Below are 19,776 nucleotides of genomic sequence, written 5' to 3'. Positions count from 1 at the left end.
AGCTATTTACACAAGACCATTACCTTAAAGTGTAATCTACAATCATGAACAAAAGTTAACAACAGAATATAGCTATACGTAATAAGAACATGTTTTTAATTTATAGATACAGTGCTTGTCTTACTGTTATCTGTACCCAGCATTTTAAATGAAAAATAAAACAACTCAGAAATATTAATATACGCTTCATATGTAAAAATATTTTTCTGTTTAATCTTAAATATATTTTTCTATTTTTCAAAACTAATTATTATAGAAATTAATGTTTACATACAATCCTCAGATATATTCCTTACACATAAACAAAACATAAATAACAATGTTATTGTAAAGTACAGAAATACATATGTGTTGCCGGGAATTATTGTCCTAATTGGAAGAGGAATATTCCATAATAATGATCAAATTTACCATTTGTTGTTTGTTCCTATAGATTTTCTGTTGGAACCTGAATATTCTGTTGTAATAAATGTCATTTATTAAATGTGTTGACTGTATATAGATGAATATAATGTCAACACCTACAGCCACAAGACCAACAATTCCATCTGAAAGATGATACACATATCCCATCTCTGCGAAAACATGATCATTCAATCCAAGTTATTTCCCTAAAGCACTTGACAGAATGAAAATGTATGTCAGATTATTTGATTGTCTTCAATTTATTGAGTGTTAATTTGATACTCATTTCATGACTTGATAATTGTTTGAATATAACATTTCTGAGCAACATGAATTCCACTATGGAAAGCTAAAATCAATTTAAGTCTAAGGTAACTGGAGTTCATTGGTTTCTCCATTTGGTTATTTTCATGCATGATGCCAATGCAGTAGTCAATTAAAAAACTGAATTTTGCAGAAAAATAGAGATACAATTAAAGTTCAAACATTTGTTGAAATTGTAAATTCATTTGCTTAATAATTAACTATTCTGAAAAGGAGACATCTACTGCAAAATAAACTTGTGCTGAAAATTAATTTTTTTCCCTAATATATTTCCATCCATAAATAATGCTTAATACAAATGCACTGTTCAATTAGAAAAATTGAATTTTATAGAAAACTGATGGTCAATTAAAGTTCAAACATTTGTCAAGTTGTTTGCTCATTTCCTTAACAATGAAATTATTGTAAAGGGAGACAACTGTTGTAAAATAAAGTTGGGATGAAAATTAATTGCTTCCCTTGTTGACCATATAACTAATTAAAGTACATGTCACCAACTGCCATTGTTGTACCAAAGTAAAGTACCATTATTATTTAATCATTCCTTCTTTAAATAAAGTGGGCATGGATGTATACAGCCATTCCTTCCTTAAATAAAGTGGGCATGGATGTATATAGCTATTCCTTCTTTAAATAAAGTGGGCATGGATGTATACAGCCATTCCTTCCTTAAATAAAGTGGGCATGGATGTATATAGCCATTCCTTCTTTAAATAAAGTGGGCATGGATGTATATAGCTATTCCTTCTTTAAATAAAGTGGGCATGGATGTATATAGCCATTCCTTCCATAAATAAAGTGGGCATGGATGTATATAGCCATTCCTTCTTTAAATAAAGTGGGCATGGATGTATATAGCTATTCCTTCTTTAAATAAAGTGGGCATGGATGTATACAGCCATTCCTTCTTTAAATAAAGTGGGCATGGATGTATATAGCTATTCCTTCTTTAAATAAAGTGGGCATGGATGTATACAGCTATTCCTTCCTTAAATAAAGTGGGCATGGATGTACATAGCTATTCCTTCTTTAAATAAAGTGGGCATGGATGTATGTAGTCATTCCTTCTTTAAATAAAGTGGGCATGGATGTATATAGCTATTCCTTCTTTAAATAAAGTGGGCATGGATGTATATAGCTATTCCTTCTTTAAATAAAGTGGGCATGGATGTATATAACTATTCCTTCTTTAAATAAAGTGGGCATGGATGTATATAGCCATTCCTTCCTTAAATAAAGTGGGCATGGATGTATATAACTATTCCTTCTTTAAATAAAGTGGGCATGGATGTATGTAGTCATTCCTTCTTTAAATAAAGTGGGCATGGATGTATGTAGTCATTCCTTCTTTAAATAAAGTGGGCATGGATGTATCTAGCTATTCCTTCTTTAAATAAAGTGGGCATGGATGTATGTAGTCATTCCTTCTTTAAATAAAGTGGGCATGGATGTATATAGCTATTCCTTCCTTAAATAAAGTGGGCATGGATGTATATAGCTATTCCTTCTTTAAATAAAGTGGGCATGGATATATACAGCCATTCCTACCATAAATAAAGTGGGCATGGATGTATCTAGCTATTCCTTCTTTAAATAAAGTGGGCATGGATGTATACAGCTATTCCTTCTTTAAATAAAGTGGGCATGGATGTATGTAGTCATTCCTTCTTTAACTAAAGTGGGCATGGATGTATATAGCTATTCCTTCTTTAAATAAAGTGGGCATGGATGTATCTAGCTATTCCTTCTTTAAATAAAGTGGGCATGGATGTATCTAGCTATTCCTTCTTTAAATAAAGTGGGCATGGATGTATACAGCTATTCCTTCTTTAAATAAAGTGGGCATGGATGTATACAGCTATTCCTTCTTTAAATAAAGTGGGCATGGATGTATCTAGCTATTCCTTCTTTAAATAAAGTGGGCATGGATGTATGTAGTCATTCCTTCTTTAAATAATGTGGGCATGGATGTATATAGCTATTCCTTCCTTAAATAAAGTGGGCATGGATGTATATATCTATTCCTTCTTTAAATAAAGTGGGCATGGATGTATATAGCCATCCCTTCCTTAAATAAAGTGGGCATGGATGTATATAGCTATTCCTTCTTTAAAAAATGTTGGCATGGATGCATATAGCTATTCCTTCCTTAAAAGTGGGCATGGAGGTATCTGGTTCAGAGGTTCATACTGTTTCTTTATCAGTTCTTAAAATCCAGAATAGCAATGACAATATCATAATGAGAGAGTTGTTTCAATGTAGGATGATACTACATCATTTGATTTGTCCATGGAGTCAATATGTAATGTCTAGGAAAAATTAAGGCCTTTGTCTCTTTAAAAGTTACTAGCATTTTCTGGACAAGTTAATTCTACAGGAACCGAATTATGTTTTAGGTGAAGGAGGAATCTGGATTTTGGCTCTTAAAAAAATTATTTCATTTATGGATGAGTTAATTCTGTTTTTGAAGTTAATATGTACATATATATTCCATATTTACACAAGGCCTGATCAGAACCACTACATTCATTACGAAAACTATCATGGATATGTTAACATTTTCACAAATATAAATGTGTATATTTCATTATAGGTGTATAACATTACTGTGATATTTCATTATAGGTGTATAACATTACTGTGATATTTCATTATAGGTGTATAACATTACTGTGATATTTCATTATAGGTGTATAACATTACTGTGATATTTCATTATAGGTGTATAACATTACTGTAATATTTCATTATAGGTGTATAACATTACTGTGATATTTCATTATAGGTGCATAACATTACTGTGATATTTCATTATAGGTGTATAACATTACTGTGATATTTCATTATAGGTGTATAACATTATTGCGATATTAAATTTAGTTGAGATGAATGCATGTAATACTTTAGAAAGAACTATGAATAACAAATGAATAATGACCTTGAAAGCTGTCCCAGCAGTACAAACCTCTTATAAGAGACCACTTTTTTGGTAGAAGGTATGGTTTTCCTAAACAGTTTTACTATCAGAGAAAGATTAAAATGACATCTGAGATCAAAAATAACACTTTCAGCAGCAATAAATTAGCCCTTAATTAAGTGAACAAACCTATATAGTTATTCTTGCCATATTGCCATATAATGGCAGAAATATCCAAGGGTAAGTAAGTGGCACCTCCTATTGTTCTAGATAAGAATCATGACCATGTTTTCTGTGCGGAATAAGATTTAAGTAATAAATAATTGATTTTTCAAAATGACGAACTTCCCAAAAACATCACCATCCGAGTTTGTTATCTTGCACATATTTTAAATTCCACTGCCCCTCTGATACTCCCTTTAGGGAATCCTGGAGATGATGTATTGGTCACATATTTTAAATTCCATTGCCCCTTTGATACCCACTTTGGGAATCCTGGAGATGATGTATGCCCCTTTGATACCCCCCCTTTCAGGAATCCTGGAGATGATTTATTGGTCACATATTTTAAATTCCACTGCCCTTTGATACCCCCCCTCTTCGGGAATCCTGGACATGATTTATTGGTCACATATTTTAAATTCCACTGCCCCTTTGATACCCCCCCCCCACCTTTGGGAATCCTGGAGATGATGTATTGGTCACATATTTTAAATTCCATTGCCCCTTTGATACCCCCTTTAGGGAATCCTGGAGATGATGTATTGGTCACATATTTTAAATTCCATTGCCCCTTTGATACCCACTTTGGGAATCCTGGAGATGATGTATGCCCCTTTGATACCCCCCTTTTGGGAATCCTGGAGATGATATACTGGTCACATATTTTAAATTCCACTGCCCCTTTGATACCCCCTTTCGGGAATCCTGGAGATGATGTATTGGTCACATATTTTAAATTCCACTGCCCCTTTGATATCCCCTTTAGGGAATCCTGGAGATAATTTATTGGTCACATATTTTAAATTCCACTGCCCCTTTGATACCCCCCCCTTGCCTTTGGGAATCCTGGAGATGATATATTAGTCACATATTTTAAATTCCACTGCCCCTTTGATACCCCCTTTAGGGAATCCTGGAGATGATGTATTGGTCACATATTTTAAATTCCACTGCCCCTTTGATACCCCCTTTAGGGAATCCTGGAGATGATGTATTGGTCACATATTTTAAATTCCACTGCCCCTTTGATATCCCCTTTAGGGAATCCTGGAGATAATTTATTGGTCACATATTTTAAATTCCACTGCCCCTTTGATACCCCCCCCCTTGCCTTTGGGAATCCTGGAGATGATATATTAGTCACATATTTTAAATTCCACTGCCCCTTTGATACCCCCTTTTGGGAATCCTGGAGATGATGTATTGGTCACTTATTTTAAATTCCACTGCCCCTTTGATACCCCCTTTAGGGAATCCTGGAGATGATGTATTGGTCACATATTTTAAATTCCATTGCCCCTTTGATACCCACTTTGGGAATCCTGGAGATGATGTATGCCCCTTTGATACCCCCCTTTTGGGAATCCTGGAGATGATATACTGGTCACATATTTTAAATTCCACTGCCCCTTTGATACCCCCTTTCGGGAATCCTGGAGATGATGTATTGGTCACATATTTTAAATTCCACTGCCCCTTTGATATCCCCTTTAGGGAATCCTGGAGATAATTTATTGGTCACATATTTTAAATTCCGCTGCCCCTTTGATACCACCCCCCTTGCCTTTGGGAATCCTGGAGATGATATATTAGTCACATATTTTAAATTCCACTGCCCCTTTGATACCCCCTTTAGGGAATCCTGGAGATGATGTATTGGTCACATATTTTAAATTCCACTGCCCCTTTGATACCCCCTTTAGGGAATCCTGGAGATGATGTATTGGTCACATATTTTAAATTCCACTGCCCCTTTGATATCCCCTTTAGGGAATCCTGGAGATAATTTATTGGTCACATATTTTAAATTCCACTGCCCCTTTGATACCCCCCCCCCTTGCCTTTGGGAATCCTGGAGATGATATATTAGTCACATATTTTAAATTCCACTGCCCCTTTGATACCCCCTTTTGGGAATCCTGGAGATGATGTATTGGTCACTTATTTTAAATTCCACTGCCCCTTTGATACTCCCTTTAGGGAATCCTGGAGATGATGTATTGGTCACATATTTTAAATTCCACTGCCCCTTTGATACCCCCCTTTTGGGAATCCTGGAGATGATGTATTGGTCACATATTCATATGTTGCTTTGTGAACTAGTCAGAATGAGGCATATTATGTACACTGATGACTTTTTAACTGAAAAATGTTCATAAATTCAATTTTATTGTGTGACACACAGATCAGACACTGATTGTTTAGTGCTATATTCTTCAGTAAAGGTTGCATGGTCATGATGCATGACCCTAAATTGTTTGTGCAGGTATGAATGCACTCGATAAAAATGGTGGTTCAGCAAGATAGAGACCAAGACATTTAGAGTCAAATAAGATGAAGTCATAATATTTTAAATTAAAACAACAACAGCTACTGCTATTACTACAAACAAAAGCCATCCAAACAGTAACTTAACACACGCAATCTGCTGTTGTTGTTGTTTTTGTTGTGGGGCTTAACGCCATTTTTCAGCACAAGATAGGCTATACATGGCAGCCAGTATTAATGGTGGAGGAAGAACCCAGGAAAACCCCGGAAAGAACCACCGACCCATGAGAAGCTACTGGCAAGCTTTCTCACATACCCACATTGGTTGAATCGAAGACTCGAACCGCCACAGACAGAGGTGAGATGGCAGTGATCCGTAACAGAAAGCGCTTAAGACCACTCGGCCACTCGGGGCCCCCCCACACAATCTGCAAATGTAAAGGTTCCAACTTGAAGTACCTCATGTAGTCCTCCACTTAGTTTTTTTTTTACTGCTTACGCTAGTACACTAAAGCCAGAACTGTGTATGTATGTATGTATGTGTATATATATATATATATATATATATATATATATATATATATATATATATATATATATATATATATATATATATATATATAGAGAGAGAGAGAGAGAGAGAGAGAGAGAGAGAGAGATGCAACACAAGCTGCATTGTTTCCATAGTAATAAAAAAATATATGAAAAGGCACTTCTATGTAACTTGCTTAACATGTGTAACAAGTATGGTTGAAATACCCTGAATGATTTGACAGCCAAGTTCTGAAAATGAAATTTTTTATATACACAGTGATAGCTATAAGTACCCCAACCCCCACATTTCATGTCTAGTGGGTATATCATAGTAGATACCCATCCCTGTCTCAACATGTTGTGCAAACACATCATTTTTAGTCTCAACCACACTCCAGCATAGTCATGTTTAGAAAAACACGATTTTCAGTAATCTTGCAAAAAGGGGAAAAAGCCTGATAAAAAATGATGCTTAGTGCCCAGGGCAATTCATACAGATGGTTGTCAGAGAGGCAAATAAATGGTAAGGCATTCACCATTTCACCCATTACTATAGCTAGGGTTATGCCATATTAAGTCCTTTGAGCACTGCTGTGGGGGTGCTAATGAGGCTAATTTGCATAGGTAAAGTACACTAAGTGGAACAACCCAATTCATTTTAAGTTACGCAAATCAAAGAGATGCTATGTTTAAGAACAGAGATTATAAACATCATCGCCCTTCATGAGAATGTTTAAGCCATCTTTATCAAAGATTATTGGTAAGAACATGATCATTGGCAGCATGTCTTTGAAGTTCACTTTTGATCTATATAGAAAACACAAAACATGTTTACTTCAGGCCTCAGATTAGTGTTCAAGTATCATTCATTTTTAAGGCACAATACTGAATCAGTCAGCTTAGATTTAGGGAAAGATGAAACATTTGCAAAGCATGCAATGTCAGACAAAACCAAATTTCAGCACTGGTTGACAGAGCCTGGCTTTGTGAAGCACAGCATCACAGGGGAGCCTTTTATTATTTGCACATGCTACAAACAGCCTACTGACATCAGTCATTCTGGAGTTTCTGACATCCATCAACATAGCAACACAACCCAGCACTGGGACAATGCATGAATGCAGGGATCAATCCCAAAAGTAACTAAATGTTTAAACAAATCATCGACACACCATGTCACAATAGCTTAAGTACTTTTTTGCAATTTTGTTACAACGTACAATCGGCCATTTGCGACTGCAAATAACTGTTCAGGCCTGAATGTTTGACACCCCCTCATAACAGTGCTAATGCTGAAAGATTATTTTCTATGAATGATTTAAAGCTCATGACTATCTATGTTTAAGAAAAGCTAAATTTATACAAAGCTTCTAATGGTTCTTTCCCAACTATATAAATGACATGTTAAGTAAAAGGACAAATAATATTAATACAGTTTCTAGTCTCTTGATGCTGGGCGCCATGGACAAATAATATTAATACAGTTTCTAGTCTCTTGATGCTGGGCGCCATGGACAAATAATATTAATACAGTTTTTAGTCTTCTGATGCTAGGCTCCATGGACAAATAATATTAATACAGTTTCTAGTCTCTTGATGCAGGGCGCCATGGACAAATAATATTAATACAGTTTCTAGTCTTTTGATGCTAGGCTCCATGTGTCATTTCTATAGGATTATATGACCAGGTAACTTACTCTTGACTGTATGATGGTGCTCTTCAGTCATGTGTGCTGTCTCCCCACCCCAGGACATCCAAACACACTTTCTGAGTCTCATAAAGACAAACAAAAAAAAATGACAATGTCTGGGAGACTGGCTGGTGGGTTATAATAACAACAACAAGCAAATTCAGTGAAATTGTTATCCTACACCTATTATGGCGAGGGGATAAAAGTTGACATCAATGAAATCTATGACATTTAAGACAGCTATAAAATGACTAAGCAGATATCATGGATAGTATCCAAGTTTCACTGCTCCATCTCCAGGGGCATGAAAGAATAAGTGCAAAGACATGACAAAATAATTAATCAGTGACCTTGAGCTAGAAGATAAATACCTTGAATGTGATACATACGATGTCATATGACCGAGTTGTGTAAAAGTACCATGATTCATCCAGTTACTATGATATAATGTAGAAACAAACAAAAACTGAAACTATTTGACCTTGACATTGAGAAATAACCTCAAATGTGCAAGACAACACATTTTCCAGTAAGAATGTATAACTATACCAAGACCAATCTATCTATCTTAAATGGCTGAAAGCAGAAGGGCAAAATCTGAATGAATCCTAAATTATTGATCTATAACCTTGACCATTAGGACTGGACCCACCCACCCCCAATGCACAATGCAGCACAGGACATACCTTTTACTAATTATATATAGTTATACCAAGTTTCATCCCTATGTTTTAAAATGGTTCTCTAAGTACATAATTGAAGGGAATGTGTACATAATAATTCAACAACACCATGACACTTTTAGATAAAAACACACAACAAAACACATCTAATAATGAGTGACACATGTTCAATTTTATCCCTCATGAATAAATGCCTTTAAAATTAAAGAGTGGAAAAGAGGGTGTGCTGGAAATCAAACTATATTCACTGACAATTAAAGACAGGATCCCAAACATTATACACAACACACCTTCTAGTAATAATGTACAAGCATACAAAGATTCCTTCCTTAATCACGAATGCCTTTAAAGTTATAGATAGGAATGGAAAGTGTGATGGAGAATGTCAACTACTGAGCTGGGTCCTTGACCTTGAAGACATCATCCCCAATGCAGTACACTGAGATGGGTCCTTGACCTTGAAGACAGCATCCCCAGTGCAGTACACAGAGCTGGGTCCTTGACCTTGAAGACAGCATCCCCAGTGCAGTACACAGAGATGGATCCTTGACCTTGAAGACAGCATCCCCAATGCAGTACACAGAGCTGGGTCCTTGACCTTGAAGACATTATCCCCAATGCAGTACACAACACAGTTTCTGGTGATGATGTGGAACTGTACTAAGTTTCATCCCTTTATGTCAAAATGGCTTTAAAGTCATATAGTGGAGAGGAAAGAGCAATGGAAGAATAAAATATTAAGCCATGACCTTGGCCTTGATGATTATCACTTCCAATATGGTAACACAACATACCTGCTAGTGATGATATAAAAACATATAGTGATGATATATAAACATACAGTGATGATATAAAAACATATAGTGATGATATAAAAACATATAGTGATGATATAAAAACATATATTGATGATATATAAACATATAGTGATGATATAGAAACATATAGTGATGACATAAAAACATATAGTGATGATATATAAACATGCCATTTTGTATTGATAACATTTTTAACAGCTTTAAAGTTATGAAGAGGCAAAGTGCGATGGATGGACAAAGGTGAAGAAAGATATTATGTCGCCCACTTTTCTTCAGAGAGGCAGGAGACAATAAAATAATAAAAATGAACAGTTTCTATAAAACTGTGATCATGTATCATCTCCTTAACAGCTGCTTGCTTCCCTCTGTTTTGTCAGCATAGGAGGCATGGTTTCTCCTTGTTTCAGGGACCCATCATGGTCTCTGCAGATTTGAGTGTTGTGGTGGGTTTATACGCTTGTAAATACTGTAAAGATTAAAACCCTGTAAATACTGAATGTAAGAATTGGGAGGAATTCCTACATATGTTTGTGTACTAATTAACTGTCACACAAAACACTGTAGTCACTGAACCTAAGTTTTCTTTTTTGCGATGCTCTGAAATTTGCACAAAGTTACTAATCCATTTTTTCAGCTTGCTTACGAGAGGAATATATGAATTACATGTTTCTGCCTTAGACTGGTGAATAATGGAGGTAAAGTATGCATGGGATATATGTTTTGGAAGATAGTATATATATATATATACACTGGGTGGATGTTAAATGGGGGAATAATGAACAAAAGAATGGTTCAGTCAAAATTCTTGATACACAATGAAGTACAAAAAATCCTGGATGGTATTAAAATGCTATGTCTTGTCTACTTCCTGTTATATAATGTAACCTTCCCACAGGCCAGTGTAATTACTGTAAATCACAGACTTAATTTGCATACAATTTTAGCAAAGTTAAAGAGGAGGATGAACTGCTGCAGAATGCCCATGGTAAAATAACAGCTATTAGTTACTTACAAAATTTGTATCCAGCAAATATGACAAATATAATCTGTTCTAATACATTTGATGATGCTAAAATATCAGGATTTACAGTAATTGCAAAATGATACCTTGATCTCACAATCTGCTTATACAGGTAAGATCTAAAATTGCTTACCATATATATCTTCATTTTCTGTTTCATGTGCAGAGCATCCTTGGGACTTGTCAATTCCAGACTGTCATCAAAAACTAGATCCATTTTTGCACTGCTGGTGCTGAAACATGGAGAACAAACACTGTGAGGAAGAAAAAACTATCTCCCCTTTTTGTCAAGGAGCTCACATGACAAATGTCTATCATATATGCAAGATTTAACAGGACAAGAGTACAAGATTAAACATGACAATAGTGCAACATTAAACTGAACAAGAGTACAATAATAAACGGAACAAGAGTAAGATTAAACATGACAAAAATACAAAATTAAACAGGACAAAAGTACAAAATTAAACTGAACAAGAGTACAATATTAAACGGAACAAGAGTACAATATTAAACAGAACAAGAATACAAGATTATAAAAGATTAACCAGGATAAGAATACAAAAACTAAAAAGGCCAAGAGTAAATCATTAAAAAGGACAAGCATGCAAGATTAAACAGGACAAGACTATAAGATTAGACAGGACATGAATACAAGATTAGTACAAGATTAAACAGGCGAAGAGTACAAGATTAAACAGGACAATATAAATTTAACAGGACAAGAGTACATAATTAAACAGGACAAAAGTATAATATTAAACAATACAAGAATACAAGATAGTACAAGATTAACCAGGACAAGAATACAAAAATTAAACAGGATAGGAGTAACTCATTTAATAGGACAAGCATGCAAGATTAAACAGGACAAGAATAAAAGATTAGTAAAAGATTAACCAGGACAAGAATACAAGATTAGTACAAGATTAACCAGGACAAGAATACAAGAATGCAAAACTTAAACAGGATAAGAGTACCTCATTGAAAAGAACAAGCATGCAAGATTAAACAGGACAAGAATACATGATTAAACAAGACAAGAGTACAGTATTAGTACAAGATTAGCCAGGAAAAGAATACATGATTAAACAAGACAAGAGTACACAATCAAACAGGACAAGAGTAGAAGATTAAACAGGATAAGAGTACACTACAAAATAGAGAGTTCAAGATTAGTAAAAGATTAGCCAGGACAAGAATACAAGATTAAACAGGACAATAGTAGAAGATTAGACAGGACTGGAGTACAAGATTACAAGATTATAAAGGATATGAGTAAATGATTAAACATGACAAGGGTACAAGACTTAACTGGACAAGAGTGCAAGATTAAATAGGACAAGAGTACATATAAAACAGGGCAAGAGTACAAGATTAAATAGGACAAGAGTACAAGGTTAAACAGGGCAAGAGTGCAATAATAAACAGGACAAGATTACAAGATTAGTACAAGATTAACCAGGACAAGATTACAAGATCAAATAGGACACTTGTACAAGATTAAACATAACAAAGGAACAATTTTAAACAGGACAAGTGCATAAAATTAAACAGGACAAGGGCAAGATTAAACAGGACAAAAGTACAAGAAAAAACTGCATCTATACAATAGGACTAACAAACTCTACTCAATCACTCGGCCTACAAATGGTGGATGGCTATGGGTGCACTGATTTTTTTCTCTACAGAAAACACAAATAATTAGTCAAATTACAGTTTCCTTACCTGCAGGCAGAATACCAATAATAACACATTCGAAGCATAACATAATAATACCTAAATAGCAGGGATCTCCCTAAGATGAGGGTTATCTACTGCCATCTCCTGTGTAATAAGAATTAACTTTTCAAAAGTTCCAGAAAAGAAACTTTTCCTTTCTTTTACACCTTGCTTCCAATTAGTACATTTCCAATAATGATTTCCTGTGATATTGTGACTGTGAATTGGCATGAAACATTAATGGCTAATTCAACAGAAAACTGCTTAAAATGAAATCAATGGATGATTCTATGTGTAATCAGAACAAATTCTGAAATAATGAAACACATTAATTTATTATGACTGAATTACTAAGAAGCCAAAACAGAACAAAACAACCAATTTCACCTGAATTCTTTCAGCAGGGTTGTTTGGTTCTGGACAACTGGTGTTAAACCTTTAAATTAAAGTCTGTTGAGATGGGATGTACTATGTGCAATCAAAAGTAATTCAGAAATGACTAAAGACATTATTAGATTATAGCTGGATTAATCACGACTAATGAGCTCAGGTGACATAAAACAGGTTGATACTGGAATTTAAAGTTTGTCAATATCTAAGCATGTGTTATCTCCCCAGGTTAAAATACCAAACTCTAAACAATTGAAATATCACGTGAAATTCAATAATCAATGGAAACAGGATTTTCAGTGGTTGGAATCAAGTTCAAACGAACGTGTATATGCATTCGGCCTTTCCTGTCAAGTCGATTTAAAGAAAAGCTTTCTGAATTGAACCCAGATAGCAATAATTTTTAAAAGTTCTGGTAGGAACTCAGCAATCTGAATCTATCCACAGGCAGGAAATAATTTAAACTTTTTGGTGGACTCTGTAGATTTGTAATAACACTGCCAAATTCCAACGCAGACACTGAAAGGAAATTTTCTGTTCTGAGGTCAGGTTGCCTTACAATGAATACTTTATGTATAATATTACTATTAAATAATGAAATGGGATCCATACACGGCCTTGAAAGGGGGCTACCCTATAGTGAGATACCTTATAGTGAGGTAAAACAGTGATTATCCAGCTCCTGTAGGAGAAATGAACTTTAATCGGAGTCAAGAATTCATCGTATGTGGTGGCGTGATACAGAAAAATCCCACCTAGGATAAAAATGTGCTGAATTTTTCAAATCTTATCAGAGTTCCTGCCCTCAGATTCTAATGCCATGGGTGGGATTAATCTACAATACACCAAAACAAACTGAATGGATTGCTTTCCTCTCAATCGTTACCAGAAACTAATTTTGGGTAAAAAGATGGTTTAATGTTAGTTTGGACAAAGATTCTAAAATGCAGCTTACTTTTGACAAGATTTTACATCAGTAGACTGAAAATTGAGAAGTTATGTAAATGAGAATACTGTTAAAGGCCAAACTTGTCTTTTCAGTAATAAAACCCCAAAAATTATGAGTATTCATAACATCATAAACATATTGATGTTATAATCTACAGCATCAGCTTGTGCACTCATGGTCATTTATGATGGATGGTATATACTACAGGAAGTTGTCCACTGAAAATGCCACGTTGATATGACCATCTACTGCAGAGAAGTAACAATCTGGACATCAGATTAGTACCATTTTCTTTCTTTAGAAACTCTACATGTCATAAGAAGTCTTATCTCAATATGACCATCAATTCAGTAGCAGTAGTCATAACAGTATTTTTCAAGATAGTCACCACTGAGTCCATGCTGAATGTCAGAACTGCACCAGTTTAATTTTGGACAATTTACAAGGCTAAAAAACAATTTTCAGTTAAACCCCCACATTAACATAACTACCTATTCAGGAAGAATAACAACAGCAAGAATTTCAAGGCGACAAATAGGACTGTTGTGTTGGATGTTCAAAGGACACCATATTCATTGAGGGCTATCTTCAAAGGGCACCATATTCATTGAGGGCTATCTTCAAAGGGCACCATATTCATTGAAGGCTATCTTTAAAGGGCACCATATTCACTGAAGACTATCTTCAAAGGGTACCACATTCATTGAGGGCTATGTTCAAAGGGCACCATATTCATTGAGGGCTATGTTCAAAGGGCACCATATTCATTGAGGGCTATCTACAAAGGGCACCATATTCATTGAGGGCTATCTTCAAAGGACACCATATTCATTGAGGGCTATCTTCAAAGGGCACCATATTCATTGAGGGCTATCTTCAAAGGGCACCATATTCATTGAGGGCTATCTTCAAAGGGCACCATATTCATTGATGGCTATCTTCAAAGTGCACTATATTCATTGAGGACTATCTTCAAAGCGCACCATATTCATTGAGGGCTATCTTCAAAGGGCACCATATTCATTGAGGGCTATCTTCAAAGGGCACCATATTCATTGAGGGCTATATTCAAAGGTCACCATATTCATTGATGGCTATCTTCAAAGGGCACCATATTCATTGAGGGCTATCTTCAAAGGGCACCATATTCATAATAATAATAATAATAATAATAATGACCTTATTTAAAGAGGGTAACACAATTAGCTAAAAACTAATCTACCTTGAGGCCCTCATACAAAGGAATTTATTTATTTAAGCTGCATCTCTGAAGCCACTGAATATATTGGGTTTGGAAGAAGGAAATAGAGTGGGCATTTCTAATCTCAGCTGGAATACTATTCCAGAGCAGAGTTCCAGAGTATTGGAAACTTTTTTTAAATAACTCCTTATTTGGTTTGGGAATTTTATACTGTTTGGTAGACATGGATCGCAGGTGGGGAGTATTACCAGGTAGCCTATACTGGAATAGTGATTGTAAATATTCAGGAGCACTATTCTGAGATATCCTGTACATTAATTTGGCTTTTCTCAAACAGATTCGGTCTTTAATAGGTAATATTTTTAACCTACCAGCTAAACTTTCCTTGCTTGCTTTCTGGATTGATATTAGCCCAAATGCTCTTTTTTGAAGATGTGCCAGCTTTGCTATGTTTTTATCATTTGAATTACCCCATACTGTACTACAGTAGTCCAAATAGGGTTGTATGTAACTGTTATAAAATAGTTTCCTGTGCCTTTCAGGGAGAAAATGTCTTATCCTACTGAGAAGCCATAAACTTGAATTGACTTTTTTACTGGTATGTTTGATATGTTCAGTCCATGATAGGTTATTATCTACCAGAACACCAAGTAGCCTATCATGACAGACTATTTGCAGATTTGTATCCTTCCATGTCAGACATAGTTCATCACTATCAAGATTTGTCCTTCTTTGCCGTGTTGAGATAAGTAATATTTTAGTTTTACCAGTATTTACCACCATGCCATTACATGTGCACCAGTTTTCCAGTTTGTTTAGTGCATTCTGTAAAGAAATTTCGAGCTCATGCTTTGTGTTTTGGATGTCTGACAATGTTGTGTCATCTGCATAGAGATCTGTAGATGATATTGAGTCTCTTAGTAAAAGTGGTAGGTCATTAATAAATAAAATGAATAGTAGTGGACCTAGAATTGAGCCTTGTGGTACTCCATATCTAATTGTTTCAGGTTCAGACGGAACATTATTTATGTAAACATGTTGTGTTCTCTCATTTAAGTATGAAGTAAACCATCTAATTGTTCTTTCATCACACTGGTAGATTTTCAGTTTCTTCAAAAGGATTTCATGATCCACCATGTCAAAAGCTTTCCTGAAATCTACAAATACAGTTCCTATTATTCTACCTTGGTCAAGTGCTTGAAGCCATTTATCAGTTAGGGAGATCAAGGCAGTCTCACAGGAATGGTTCTGTCTAAAGCCTGATTGATTAGGGTGTAACAGCAAGTGTTTGGTTAAATATGACATGAATGAGTCATGGACATGTTTTTCAATCAATTTTGACAAGTTTGGTAGTATTGAAATTGGTCGGTAGTTATCAGCATCATCCTTAGAACCAGATTTGTGAATAGGAGTTACTTTTGCAGTTTTCCATATTTTGGGGACAGATGAGGTTGCAATACTTAAATTAATTATGAATGTTATGCTATCTACAATAGCAAAGGCAGAAGATTTAATGAGTCATGGACCAATCTGATCAAGTCCTGTAGCTTTCTTGGTATCAAGTTCACTGAGACATTTTTTAACAAAGTTTTTTGACACTGGTGGGATAGAGAAACATACCTCCTTTGAGATTTTACTGCTGCAGAACTTTTTCAGTTCATTAAAGTTGTTTTCTATCACTGGCTCTTTTAACTTTGTGGTAATGTTGATGAAAAAATCATTGAAAACATTTGCAATGTCAGTTTCATCAGTGACTATGGTGTCATTTACCAGAAGTGAGTGAATTTTATTTGTCTGTTTTTTGTGCGTTCCTCCAGTGAGTTCATTGAAGACTTTCCAAATGGAGTTTGTGTTGCTCTTTTTGTTTTCAAGTAATGATTGATAATAAGTTTTTTTTAGCTTTTTTGATCATACTTGTTATTTTATTTCTCCATACTTTATATTGTGCATGGTTTTCCATAGCCTTGAATTTGTCTCATGTTTTCATAGCATCTAGGATTTCAGTAGTAAGCCAATTAGGTTGAAAATCAGTCTTTACTCGATGTACTTTCAGTGGTGCATGCTTAGATACTACATCCATAAATAAGTCAGTCCACACCCTCATGGCTTCATCTATGTCATCCAAATTTTGGATCATACTCCATGGAACTTTATATAGGTCATTGAGAAATTGTTCTTCATTAAAAGTTTTGAACGATCTGTAAGTGATCGTTTTATGTGTATTTTTCTTATTTTTCTTGCATTTAACCTTTCTTGTCAAAAAAGTAGGATAGTGGTCACTAAGACCAACATTTGGTACATTAACACAAGCCACATTGTCTGGTAGGTTAGTATAAATGTGATCAATAAGAGTGCTTGATTTTTCTGTTACCCTTGTAGGCTCATTTACCAGCTGGTCTAGGCCTAATGATTCAATAAATTCCATCCAGTTGTTCCTTATTTGAGTATTGAGAAGGTCCTTATTTATATCTCCGAGTATATATGTTTCTTTCTCCTGTGCTAGAACACTTTCTATTTGTTTCAAAAAGTTATCATTCCAAAATGCTTTGGAGGAAGGTGGTCTATAAATGAAACCAGCTAGGAAAGATTTTGCATTATTTTGAAAAATTTCCACCCAGATACTCTCAATTTCATGTGACTCCAAGTCAAGTCGCCTTTTTACATTTACATCTTCCCTAATGTATACAACAAGACCCACCCCTGCTGTCTCTCTGTCCCTACGAAATGGTTTATTGTAGCCTTGACAGTGAAATAGATCATCATTGTGGTTAGCATTTAATTTGGTTTCAGTGAGTCCTAAAACATGTATATTATTTTCCATGGAAGACAACATTAACTTAATCTGGTCTATCTTTCCCACTATACCTTGTACATTTAAGTGACCTATGTTAAAACCTTTTGTATTTAGTTTCATATCAATTACATGTATGTCATCATGCAATGGGGTACTCACTGAGATTGTTTCCATACTGCTTTTATCATTCTGACATCCTATTTCTATATTTAAATGTTCATATATATTAGCATCTTCAAAGTCACATACAAACCCTGAAAATCCATTTACATTTGCATCTACAATAGTGTCCATTGAATAGTTAGAGTCAAGAGTCCCACTGGGTACATTTAGTTTTTTTGTAAATGAAGCGTTGGCATTCTCCTCTTTGCCAGCTTCCTAATATGTATACATTGATGGACAAAGTCTTTGTTTGTGTCCATATTTATGGCACCTAAAACACTCGATCTGTTTGCCATGATGGCATACCTGTGTCAAGTGCCCAGTTTCTCCACAGTTAAGACAACACTCTTCATTAAAGTGCTTGAAAATAGGGGCATACATGTTAATATTTCTCAGTAGCTGAGAGGTTCCTTTTCTGCTTAGATGAATTTTGTCTCTGTGGTAGAGACTAAGGTTGACATCCTGATTCTGAATGAAGAAAGATTTGTATTGTGGAATGTACTGTAGGTTGAAATCTTCACATAAGTCAATTATCAGATCATTTATTTCTTTGGCCTTGGTGTCCACACGAGGAGGTAGTCCCGATATCATTAATTTACATGTATTTGGGCTGCAATATCTAGCAGCATACAATAAACTTTCAAAATCTGTTTTGAGTTGATTTAGTGACCTTCCCTCACAGGCATCATTTCCACCTACTAAAATAATAATTTGTTTGTATTTGGTTAGGTCACTGTTCATTATTCTGTCAGTGATGTTGTTGATTTTTGCACCTCTTAAAGTCTGTACATCTGTTTTAAAAAGTCTCCTTGGTATTATACTTTTCAAAATTGAGGAGCCAATTATTAGAGTCCTATCTTTTCTGGCTTGTGATGTCGTGTGTTGGACTCTGGATTGTATTTCAGACACATATCTTGGAGGAAGGGGTGCTGAAATTGGTGTTTCAGTTGTGTGAACTACTGTTGTTGATTCTGACACATTTGTCTGAGCACTGGGAAATGCAGTTGTTGGTGAAGGTAACAGACTTGTTTGAACTGCGGGCCATGGATGTACACTTATTGCTGTTGCAGGTGTGTCACATGACTGAGAGGGGGATACTGTTGTCTGCAATGCAGGATTACTTTGGGCATCAGGATTGAGGGCTATCTTCAAAGGGCACATATTCATTGAAGGCTATCTACAAAGGGCACCATATTCATTGAGGGCTATCTACAAGCCACTGAAAAACCTTAAGTGAAACCTCACATCAATATGATGATCCATTAAGGAAGAGTAGCAATACGATTTTTAAAATGGCTACCACAGAATGTTCTAGAGTCACCATTTCATACAGGATCAACTAGTCCTCAGAACAAAACTGTATAGGAATTCATCAGAAGTGCTGATCGTAGCACCAATCCTGAGTACTCAGCCATGGTTTCCAAACTGCTGTACTGTCTTTCAGTTCAGTTGTCCATACTGCTCAGAACATGTAAGTTTCTGTTTCTTCCACATGACCCCACCATAATGCATGCACCAACAAAGCTCTGCTTTGAAGTGTTTCTGTTACCAGGAAGGCTATAGAAAACAGAAACATACTGCAGTTTCTGATATTTCATGCTGTACTTGGAGACAACTTAGTTACAATATTAATGCAGTTCAAGCTGTGTCAGATGGTTCAAATTATTCTCAACAC

The 19,776-nt window shown here is 35.3% G+C and overlaps 1 protein-coding gene across 1 annotated transcript in view; it reads right to left on the bottom strand.

The window, feature by feature from the left end:
- LOC149776126 (uncharacterized) overlaps positions 1 to 19,776 on the bottom strand; it is a 613,155-nt gene that overhangs the window by 562,841 nt on the left and 30,538 nt on the right. The window contains exon 3 of the mRNA XM_089942586.1: positions 11,017 to 11,116. Within this exon, the coding sequence (XP_089798712.1) occupies positions 11,017 to 11,116 (100 nt within the window). The remainder of the gene's footprint in view (positions 1 to 11,016; positions 11,117 to 19,776) is intronic.

This window comes from Sinohyriopsis cumingii, chromosome 18 (assembly GCF_028554795.1).
Source record: "Sinohyriopsis cumingii isolate HCF-2022 chromosome 18, ASM2855479v2, whole genome shotgun sequence".
In the NCBI taxonomy this organism is placed as follows: Eukaryota; Metazoa; Mollusca; class Bivalvia; order Unionida; family Unionidae; genus Sinohyriopsis; species Sinohyriopsis cumingii.
The sequence above is the reverse complement of the archived record's forward strand: the minus strand, read 5'-3'. Positions and strand labels throughout refer to the sequence as shown.